The following is an 11,995-nucleotide window of genomic DNA, read 5'->3' on the forward strand; positions in this document are numbered from 1 at the left end:
CGCACCCGTTCTCTTTGTGAAAAAGAAGGATGGGAGCATGAGACTGTGCATCGATTACCGGGAGTTGAACAAGGTAACGATAAAGAACAAGTACCCACTTCCTAGGATCGAAGACTTGTTTGATCAGTTGCAGGGAGCCACGGTGTTCTCTGAATAAGATCTTCGATCAGGGTATCACCAGCTGAAGGTGAAAGAGGCAGATGTGCACAAGACAGCCTTCAGGACCAGATATGGGCATTACGAGTTCTTAGTAATGTCGTTTGGACTGACGAATGCTCCAGCAATTTTCATGGACTTGATGAACCGAGTATTTCAGCCTTACCTTAATCAATTCGTCATAGTGTTCATTGACGACATTCTTATCTACTCGAAGAGCCATGAGGAGCATAGTCAGCATTTGAAGACAGTTTTGCAGACCTTGCAGAGTCGCAAGTTATTTGCGAAGTTCAATAAGTGTGAATTCTGGTTGGAAAAGGTAGCGTTTTTGGGTCACATAGTGTCTAGCAGTGGAATTGAGGTGGATCCAGCAAAGGTAGCAGCCATTAAGGAATGGGTTGAACCGAATAATGCTTCTGAGATCCGCAGTTTTTTGGATTTAGCCGGTTACTACCGTAAGTTCATTCAGGGGTTTTCTTCGATAGCAGTGCCACTAACTTCACTGAACAAGAAGAATGCTAAATTTGCGTTGAGTGACGAGTGTCAGAAGAGCTTCGATACTTTGAAGCAAGCTCTTGTTTCAGCACCAGTGTTAGCCATGCCAACGGGGCAAGGTGATTTTGTGCTATACACCGATGCATCTAAGCTCGGTTTAGGCGCAGTCTTGATACAGCAGGGTCGGGTGATAGCTTATGCTTCCAGACAGTTAAAGGTGCATGAGAAGAATTATCCGACGCATGATTTAGAATTAGCCGCCGTCGTCTTTGCATTGAAGATTTGGAGACACTACTTGTACGGCGAGAAGTGCCAGATATTCACGGATCACAAGAGTCTCAAGTATTTCTTCACACAGAAAGAACTGAATATGAGGCAGAGACGGTGGTTAGAGTTGGTGAAAGACTATGACTGTGAGATTAGCTACCATTCGGGGAAAGCTAATGTAGTGGCAGATGCCTTGAGTCGGAAAGTTGCAGTCATAGCTCAGTTGTCAGTGCAGAGACCTCTTCAGTCTGAGATTCAGAGGTTTGGTTTAGAAGTTTATCGCAAGGGTAGAGCTCCGAGGCTGTCTAATCTAACATTCCAATCTTCTCTGCTAGACCGTATTTGGGCAGGTCAGCCTTCAGACGAGCAGTTACAGAAATGGAGGCTGAAGGATGAAGCCAAGGGCAGTGTACTCTACACAGTGTCAGAGGGTATTGTGAGATACAGAGACAGAATGTGGGTGCCTTGCATTGATTCGATCAGAGAGGACATTCTGTCAGAGGCACACGCATCTCCGTATTCCATTCACCCAGGAGGTACCAAAATGTACAAGGATCTGCAGATTCTGTATTGGTGGTCAGGGATGAAACGAGACATCCGCAGATTTGTGTCTGAATGCCTCACTTGTCAGAAAGTAAAGGCAGAGCATCAGAGGACAGCAGGATTGATTAAGCCACTCCCCATCCCAGAGTGGAAATGGGAGAATATTACAATGGACTTTGTGGTTAATTTGTCGAGGTCAATCAAAGGATCGAATTCTATTTGGGTTATAGTGGATCGACTCACTAATTCAGCGCACTTCTTGCCAGTGATGACGACTTTCTCCATGACGCAGTTTGCGGAGCTTTATATCAAGGAGATAGTTCAACTTCATGGGATCCCAGTTTCTATTGTATCCGACAGGGACCCGAGGTTTACATCGTCCTTTTGGAAGAGCTTACATGCAGCCATAGGGACGAAGTTACTTTTCAGTACCGCCTTTCACCCGCAGACAGATGGCCAGTCTGAGCGAGTGATTCAGATTTTAGAGGATCTACTACGAGCGTGTATGATCGATTTCCAGGGGACTTGGAAATCGAAGCTACCTCTAGTGGAGTTTACATACAACAACAGTTTTCAATCATCTATAGGTATGGCTCCCTATGAGGCGTTGTATGGAAGGAAGTGCAGATCACCAGTTCATTGGGATGAGGTTGGTGAAAGAGCAGAACTTGGTCCGGAGATAGTACAGCAGACTGCAGATGTGGTGGTCAAGATCCGAGACAGGATGAAGACTGCCCAGAGCCGTCAGAAAAGTTATGCTGATAAGAGGAGAAGAGATCTAGAGTTTGCCGTGGGTGATCACGTCTTTTGTAAAGATAGCGCCCATGAAGGGTGTTATGAGATTTGGGAAAAGAGGCAAGCTCAGTCCAAGGTTTATTGGGCCGTTCGAGATCCTTGACAGAGTTGGGACACTAGCTTATTGTGCTGCCCTTCCGCCGAGTCTGGCCGGGGTACACAATGTGTTCCACGTCTCGATGCTGAGGAAATACCTAGCTAATCCTTCGCACGTGTTGAGCTATGAACCGTTGCAGTTGGCTCCAGACCTGTCTTATGAGGAAAGACCAGTCCAAATCCTAGACAGACAGGAGCGGAGACTTCGAAACAAAGTGACCAAGTTGATCAAAGTCCAGTGGCTAAATCAATCAGTGGAGGAGGCCACTTGGGAAGCCGAAGCAGACATGAGAATTCGCTACCCGGAGTTGTTCGGTAAGATTTAATTTCGAGGACGAAATTTTTGTAAGTGGGGAAGGAACTGTAGTGCCCAAATTCAATACACGTATAACTCATGCATTTATTTAATTATTAAAACATTTATTTAAGTTTAAATTGAGTTTTAGCCATGCATGATTTATTTAAATGCATTATTTTAAATTAATTATGTTTATGAGATGCACGTTAAAATGTTTTCGAGTTTCATGTTTCAGGCGATTACTCGAGGCGGGATCGAGGAAAGACCGGTGATGATTTTTGGGTACTTTAAAATTGGGGTATTTTAATTTTTAGTCAAGAATGGGGCGTTTTAGATAATTTATTAAGTTTTAGTATTTTAAAGCCTAAATTATTAATTTAGGGATTTAGAGTTTTAAAACTTTTAAGTTAGCATTGCTTATTTTATCTTGCATATTAGAGAATTTTATAAATGAGTGTGTGTTTAATTTTAATTAAGGAATTGGTTATAGTTAGAGGTGTATTAGCGTTTTTAATTAAATTGATAATTTCTAAATGAGCAAATTTTAGTCCCAAACTATTTCAAAACTCACGCTACACATACACACACACACAAAAAATATTTTCACACGCCTCAAACACACACATGCATATTTGCAAATCAGTTTTATTATGTTTGAGAGAACAAAACTAGGGTTCTAAGAGAAGAATAGCAGCCGCCCCTTCTTCTGGAAATCCTGTGAGATTTAGTCGAGTTTTCTTCAAAGAATTTAGTGCCACGCTCGTCCCGGATCAACCTCGCTTCTTTCTCCGCTTCGATATCGCCATTTCGGTAAAGTTTATCATCAAAAGGCACGTATATTCTGTTATTTCTGCATCGATCTCGTCATATTATGTGTCGTGTTATTTTTATGCGTAAAATTTTATGTGTGACGTTCGTTGTTTGAGCGGAAATTGGTTTGGATCAGTTTTGAAATAGTTTCTAGATCTGAAAACTCGTTTTTACTGTCTTTTTAAATACTGCGACTTTTCGGTCGAGATTCTGAGAAAATTTCAACACGAAAATTGTAGAACTTTTCGATACCTTCATTTGACAGTAAATTCGAAATATTTGGATAAAAATTGAGTGAGTTATGACGTTTTTCGTGGGAATGCTCAAACTGCGTTTTTCAGAAAATTATGTATTGATGCGTTTTTGAGATTTTATTGTTGCAGGCTTCGTTGGGAATCAACGGGTGATCGTTGCTGCGTCTAGGTATGATCAGTATGATGTTGGGTTGTTATTTGACATGTCGTTCGGCGTTGATAGGCACTCGAATACACTAGAAGACGTAAGAACCGATTTGGTGTCAATTGCCACGTTTTTGAATTGTATGTGTCGTAAGGTGGACGTCATTGCTTTGGGTCCTTGTATGAAGTTGGTTTGATGTTATGGCATGTTAGGATGTGTCTCGAGGTGTCGGTTCATGGTCCGTACGAACAAGTCTAGAATGTAAGCAGGACATGTACAGGATTTTCGTGAGTTCGCGTCCAACGAGAGTACACGGATCCGAACACGGACCCTGGCACGGGGTCCGTGTCTTTGTTTCTTCTTGACTATCCTTTTTGCGAGAGTACACGGACCAGGGCACGAATTTCGTGCCTTTATATCCTTCGTAGTGTATTTTTACTGAGTCTACACAGACCCGGAGCCGGACCAGGGCACGGGATCCGCGTCCTTTCCTTTTGTTGGTACCTTCTTTGCGCACATACACGGACCCAGTCCCGGGGTCCGTGTACTTCATATATTGGGGAAAACTTAATCTTTTGTTTTGGGATTTCTTGTGATGGTTTAGTACATTGATTTAAATGAGGTCAATTCCCGAGTGTCTTAGAACGCCTTAAGCGTTGATGGAGTTTGGTGGTGAGCATGTGTACCTACGTCTAAGCAATGCAAGTTAAGCATGTAAATTCATGATTAGTATGTGCAGCAACGGCCCCGATCGAAGTTCACCGAATCCCTCAACGCCAAGTAAGTATGTTCGACGTGCAAGAAAATATTTTTAAATTTTTGAGATATGCTAAATGTCTTGTGACCAATTTATGAATGGGTTTGGAAGTCGGTGAACGTGGCCGAGGACCTCTCCACCCCGTTAAATCATGAACGGGTTTAGATCGTGATTGGAAAGCGTTAAATCATGAACGTGGACCAATCACCCCGTTAAATTATGAACGGGGATCTCATGTATGTGGCAGTGGATACGTCCCTGTCATCCCAGTACTGTGGTTTAGTCTGATCAGGCGATTATGATATGGGTCACTTGCTTTGAAACATTCTCTACGCAAAAATTATGAAGTTCATGTATGTTCAAGTATGTACCAGTATGCAAGCATGTTTATGAAAAGTTTTCACGTTATGGCACGTCTATGTAATGTAAGTATGTTCACTTTAGTGCAAGTTCAAGTTTCAAGTATGTATGTCCTATTTTAAAGTTGCATGTGGTTTTATTATGTAATACTCGTTATTTTCAGTTTATACGTGTTGAGTCTTTAGACTCACTAGACTTGATCGATGCAGGTGAGGATGTTTATGAGGAGACAGGAGGTGGGGACCAAGGAGCAGGCTTGGACTGAGCGGGAGGCTAAAACCGAGGACCGCCCACGTTATTTTTACGATTTTTATGCAGTTTAAAATACTCTGATTTGATGTGGGTTACGATGTTTGAAACAAGCATTTTGTCAGCAAATTTTTATTGGTGAACGGACGATGTAGTGACGACCGTATTGCTTTTATTTTCGCATTCCAGAAAATTTTTAATTCTTTCGCAAATTTTAGTAGTAAAAAGCACGGTACGTTACAGTTCACCTTCCATTGTGTTCATCTTCAGATCTACCTTGAGATTTGCAAATGATTATGCAAGGTCTTGGAGATCTTAGAGCCCAATCCTTTCTAATGTTGTCATCAGATTAATTTCTTTTTCAAGACATATTTAATTAGATTGATCAATTTTTCTTCTTCAGTTAAAGGTTTTGGCATTACTTTGGTCTTCCCTCGTTGATGTAACAAGGGCTCAGTACAAAAGGATGACAGTAACCTTCTTTCTGAAGTCTTCTTACTAGAACTTGATTGTTGTTCTAGGTTTTGAAGTCTTGTTCGAATATCCTTTAATATTCCAAGAATTTATTCCTGGTTTTCAAGGATTTTCTTCATATTTTGCGTACATAATATAGCATATTGTTATAATTTTGTATTGTCTTCTGAATTTCTCTAAGATCTCCAGAGAGTTTAGAGGAATCTGGTACTATTTCTAAAAACCTATCATTTTGAATCATAGGTTTACTTCAGAACTCTGATAAGTTCCTCTTTGTTCTTGATATCTAACATTGGTTAGATCTTCCTGTTTCAAATATTCCAATATTTTGGAATTACTTATGCAAAGAATTAATCTCGAACCTAGGTTTGGATTTATGTAATTTGAGAAAATTCTCATCCTCAATCATTTAATTACTCAGTAATAATAAATTTGTATGTTTGAAATAATTTTACCTTAGGCTCTTATATCATTTTCGGCCCAGAAAATCAATCACTTGAATTTATCACATATAATGACCAATAGGGTATTTTTGTCTTTTTCAAATACTTTTAAGGGGTGGAAACAAAGTTTTTTAGTGTCGGGAATAAATTTAAAGTTAAGTTTGGTTTGAGTATTTTTTTCCCAATTTATCAAGAATAAATTGGTAGATATGACTAATATATATATTTTTAACCTTGAATAATTTTAAAACTTGATTCAAGCGACAATGAGAACCTGCACATAAGGATGATATAATTGGTATGCTTGTCCTTCAATTCTATTATTGGAAAGGACAAAGGATGACCTTCACTGTGATACACTCGATTAAATTGTCTCATTTCAACCCAGTTATATTTGGATTTTCAGTCCAGACAACTAGCTAGATTGGTTCTTCTTAAAACAATTTTGTCTCCTTACACGACTACTTAAATTTAGGTGAATTTGTAGGTGTACATCATGATATATAGTCCATTGAATGTCAAAAAAGTCGATACCGACATCTCAAATTTCATCGATATATTTTATTTTCTAGTTATATATATGATTTTATGTTATGTACTGATCACGATGTTTATATGGTATACAACGAATTACATTAAAAAAATGAAGTAAAAAATATCATGTGAGCCTTCCCAAATCATCATGAGTTTTTCAATTATTATTTTTCCAGATGAATTATTAAATTTTCCCAATTTGATAAGAACCAACTCCAACGAATCTTTGATAATTTTGTAGAGGAAAAGTAATTAAGAATCTTGTTTGATGATACACAAAGTTGTACACAAGTTCACGTCTGCTGTCACAGTGGCTTGCCTGTCACAAGACATTATGTTTGTTAATTAAATAAAATTATTTAATCCTCCTAAGATAATGTGTGGGATCTTGTAAAGAATTCAATGGATCTCACTTTAAGGGGCAAATTGTGTTTGTTTTGGATAGCTAGGCGACTTTAATGGTGTTAGATATTATTCACACAGATCTATTTCGACTAAAACTTAACTGAAAGCGCGGAAGAAGTCGAGTTGTTGCACTAAAACCTATTTACTCATAGATAAAACACCCAAATCATAACATAAAAGGAGTATGTCTCTTGTGAGACGGTCTCACGAATCTTTATCTGTGAGACGGGTCAATCATACCGATATTCACAATAAAAAGTAATACTCTTGGCATAAAAATTAATATTTTTTCATGGATGACCCAAATAAGAAATATGTCTCACAAAATACGACCCATAAGACCGTCTCACACAAGTTTTTGCCAACATAAAAATATTGGCATGACCATGATTTTAGATTCAGGTTGGCCAAAAAAACTTAAATAACAGGCAAAATACATTATTTTTAATATAAAAAAAATCTTATAGTAAATAATATATATATAAAATTTTGGAAAATTTTCTGGTAGCTAGCCTCTTGTACAAAACAAAGGAATTAAAATTAAAAATTTGATCTCATGCATAGATATATATCAAATGTGGTGATCATTTCGAATTCAATTATTATTCTCATAATATGATAGCTTACGCCATGCAATATTTTCCGCATTTGATTCATGACTCAGATGCCTTGTTTTGTTCGGCAACGTGTACTCCATCTGCTTTTCTCGTCAGCTTCCAAAACAAACATATTTTATGTGAACATGGATAGAATAATTTTTTTATATGGAAAACTACAATTTTTTAATCATGTAAGTCGGTTTGTTTTGAGTTTTAGTCATATAATTTGTCACAGTTGGTTTTTATACAGTAACTTGAATTTTTTTTATTGTTTTGGTATTTTTTGTCTGAAACCAATAAATCCACAAAATATTGTTTTATTTGATATCGATGATCTCCTACATGACTCATGTGACAAGGATAAAACTTATATTACACATGTATATACAAACAAAAATAAATTGAAACGACCAATTTTGAAGTATAGGGAGTCGTTTTGCTCTATTTTTCATTTATTTTGTCATATTAATTTTAATTTGAGTGATAGGAGTTTAATTCTCGTCACATAGAAAAGAATCAGTGCCAAAAAAAATCATATTCGATGAAATTAATAGTTTCAGACATAAAAAAAAGATCAAAATAAAAAAAATAACTTTTTTATATATATTCCATCAGATTCCACATGAAATAAAATAATCATATTATCAAATAAAAAGTAATATTCCGATCCCGAACAGTGACATCTTCCCTCGTTCGTTTCTTTAATGACGATTCTCATGTACTGTGGACAATTTCCATTTGCTTAACATGTCAACTATAAATAGTTCACATCTTCATTCTTCATTTCTTATAAGAGAAAACCCTAAGAAAACATTAATCTTTCTTGATAGATATACACAAAAATACTTCAAGAAAAATGATGAAAAACGATGAAAATCGCGGTTCGAGTTTTCTGAAGAACTGCAAACCATATATTGCTATGATCTCTCTACAATTTGGATATGCTGGAATGAACATTATTACCAAAATATCACTAAATGGAGGGATGAGCCATTACGTACTAGTCGTTTATCGTCACGCCATCGCCACTGCTGTGATTGCTCCCTTTGCTTTCTTCTTCGAGAGGTAGCTAAAAATAATATGACTTTGTATGCATAATGAACCCTTTCAAGTATTTAACAACACATATATCCTTACATATATATATATATGCGGTATATATCTGTTTCTCATTTTCATGGCATTTTTCGACGTTATTGTAGGAAAGCACAGCCAAAGATAACATTTCCAGTGTTCATGCAAATTTTTGCTCTTGGTCTTCTTGGGTAAGTTTCGATATTGTGATGAAACATTTAAAAATATATATAATTTATTTTTATTTGAAACTTTTTCGTTATTTTCCAAGTCTAATTTTATATGTCCTATGCTAATAAACAGACCAGTAATTGACCAGAACTTCTACTATGCTGGACTTAAACTTACATCACCAACTTTCTCATGTGCTATGAGCAATATGTTACCTGCCTTAACATTCATCATGGCCATAATTTTCAGGTATGTTCCTTATAAATATATTCATGAAATAACAAAAATTTTATCCATCACATTTATACACAGTGAGCACAAGTTGTCTCGAACTCGACCAGTACTCAAGTTCAATAAATTATTTTTAAAAATATTAGAAAGAACACCATTTTTCCCTTGATTGTGTTATTATTTATTGATTTATATATTCATGTTTTTAAAAATTTAAGATTTTTTTGTAGATTAATACTTGGTACTCGAGGTCATTCGAGCTTGAGAACTATTAAATTGCTATAGGAACTGATCATGTGGAGCCAAATTTGCATGTATAGGTGTTATGGGGATTGATATGCATGACTCTTGTTGAATAAATTTTTTTAAAAAAAATATTAATGGTTGAATAGGATGGAGAAAGTGAGCATAAAGAAGGTTATATACCAAGCAAAAGTGGTGGGAACAGTGGTAACAGTTGCCGGAGCAATGTTGATGACTTTGTATAAAGGTCCATTAGTCGAGATGGCATGGTCGAAAGACAGGCAGTTACGCTCTGCGGGAGGCACGACAAGCGGCGAAACAAGCGATAGGGACTGGTTTATAGGATGCATTTTTCTGATCATAGCCACTCTTGCTTGGTCTTCCTTGTTCATCTTACAAAAAGCCGCCCTTAAGACATATTCGAATCATCAGCTGTCTCTTACATCGCTGGTGTGCTTCATGGGAACTTTGCAAGCAATTGCTGTCACTTTTGTCATGGAGCATAAATCCTCTGTCTGGAGAATTGGGTGGGATATGAATCTTCTTGCTGCTGCCTATGCTGTGAGTAACTCTCGAACAAAACTTGAAACTTTTTATGTTGTATTTTAAATAAGTAATTAAGAGTGTGTCCCTCTTTATATATATAAGAGTGTGTCCCTCTTTTTACGTAAAAAATTATATATTTCTTATGCCTTCAGGAATATAATAAAATCTTGGAATAAATTTTTTACAGGGAATCGTGACGTCTAGCATATCGTACTATGTACAAGGACTAGTAATGAAGAGCAAAGGCCCAGTTTTTGCCACAGCCTTTAGCCCTTTGATGATGATCATTGTCGCTATATTGGGATCCTTTATTCTTGCTGAAAAAATCTACCTTGGAGGGTAAGATTCTCATTCTTTCGTCTATTTACGCGTCTCGTATGAGTTCCACAACAAAATGTGTACTTCGAGGGACTCTCCGACTTAAACGCCGAATTTTTCACGTTCGAGCTCTTCTCTCGAGCTTATAATAAAACAAGCATGTTTTCTATTGAGAGCCGACGCATCCGAGAGGTGCCTAGTACTAGTCACGTGGACCGGCGAATGAGCCGTCGCGGGCATCGGATACTTAAAAGGAACACTTAATAAACATGAAGAGCTCTCTCTAATTCAACTTAAAAAGTTGCACTTTCAGGTTTAAGCACCCAAAGAAGCCAAAAGTGTGACCAATGGTGCTACCTAGCTAGTTGCTATGTTCAAAAGATATGATCTGTCTGCTAAAGAACGATTAGTTCTTTTTATAGCGTGGAAAATTCTTTATATGTAGTTCTATAATTTAATTAATATGGTTTGTGTGAACAGGGTGATTGGTTCAGTCATAATTGTTTTTGGTCTGTACTCGGTGCTGTGGGGTAAATACAAGGAAGAAAAGGAGAAGAAATTGCTTGAAGAAATACCAGAGGCAATCAAAAACAACTCAGAATCAGTACTGGCGAAAGATAAAAATGAAGCAAATGGGAACATCAACAACGAGTTGCACAAGGGAGATCACGATGGTGGTGATCATACCAAGTGTCACTCACTTGTCATCAACATACCACACTCGACTCGTGTCGCTTCAACTTAATTCGACCTCTAATATTCTCCCTTCCCATCCATCGACGACTTTCCGAAAACGACGAAAAAACATAGGCTAAATGCTATTTGGTTTAAAAAAAAAAATTTGCGATAGGTGAAAAACCTCGGGTTTAAGTGTTATGAGCTTCGGCTTTTTTATATCACTTTGTCTTCGGTCCTTTTTTTTTTTTTTTTTTTGGTGGAGTTGTTTTCAGTATATTTAAGGTTTTCTGAATTGTCTAAATGTAATTTAACCCCTCCCTTAATTTTGGTTTTTGGACTTGGAGTTTGAGACCAAGTATTACTGTTATTACTATGCAATATGAGAATCTCTTTTGCTGTCAACTTGGATTTGGAATTTTCCATGGAATAACCGAATTTTTATGGGTTACAATTTTTTTTGTTCTAGTAACTTTACAATTTTCGGGTTTCATTCCATTAACTTTTTAATTTTTGGTCTCGGTACATTATCTTTTCATATTTGACTATTTTGGCTCATTTTCTCACGGACTAGTCAATTTTTTATGGAAAAAACTTACTAGACTTGAATGTTAAGTGACATGAAAGAAAAAATGTATATGAAATAAATCAAGAAATTCCTAATCTTTTAACCATATCAACTTCAGCCGCCGCCTAATCAGCTTTTTCCAGTGAAACTTGACAACTCTCGGAGAAAATGTAAGACCAAAAATTGAAAACAATAGTTTAAAGCCCAAAAAATGATAAAGTTACTTGACCAAAAAAATTATTAACTCAACTTGTATTAACACATACTTGTGATAAGAAACACACAGGACATGCGGTCCTGTGGATGCTACCTGGATTCTTCTTGTCTGTTTTAAGAAAATTTAGAGATTCTTTTCATATATATGTATATATATATAATCTTAAATTGGAGACAATGTTGAATATTAATTTGACTCAATGTAACTAAATTTATAATCTAATTACTATAAGTGCTTAATTAATGTTTTTTGAGGAAATATGGAACATAATA

At 36.8% G+C, this 11,995-nt stretch overlaps 1 protein-coding gene across 1 annotated transcript; it reads left to right on the forward strand.

The window, feature by feature from the left end:
* Window positions 1-8,379: 8,379 nt before the first annotated feature.
* On the forward strand, window positions 8,380-11,371 carry LOC142553746 (WAT1-related protein At5g07050-like). The gene is made up of 6 exons (XM_075664213.1): window positions 8,380-8,745; window positions 8,883-8,945; window positions 9,058-9,174; window positions 9,549-9,960; window positions 10,133-10,284; window positions 10,744-11,371. Exons 1-6 carry the CDS (start codon window positions 8,537-8,539, stop codon window positions 11,006-11,008), a joined length of 1,218 nt encoding a protein of 405 aa, XP_075520328.1. The 5' UTR covers window positions 8,380-8,536; the 3' UTR covers window positions 11,009-11,371.
* Window positions 11,372-11,995: the final 624 nt, after the last annotated feature.

Source organism: Primulina tabacum, chromosome 8, assembly GCF_025594145.1.
Source record: "Primulina tabacum isolate GXHZ01 chromosome 8, ASM2559414v2, whole genome shotgun sequence".
Taxonomy (NCBI): Eukaryota; Viridiplantae; Streptophyta; class Magnoliopsida; order Lamiales; family Gesneriaceae; genus Primulina; species Primulina tabacum.

Coding starts and splice junctions, on each gene's coding strand:
- LOC142553746 (XM_075664213.1), top strand. CDS start 8,537: ATGATGAAAAACGATGAAAATCGCGGTTCGAGTTTTCTGAAGAACTGC. Junction 8,946..9,057: donor TTTGCTCTTGGTCTTCTTGG/GTAAGTTTCGAT, acceptor GCTAATAAACAG/ACCAGTAATTGACCAGAACT. Junction 9,961..10,132: donor TTCTTGCTGCTGCCTATGCT/GTGAGTAACTCT, acceptor AATTTTTTACAG/GGAATCGTGACGTCTAGCAT.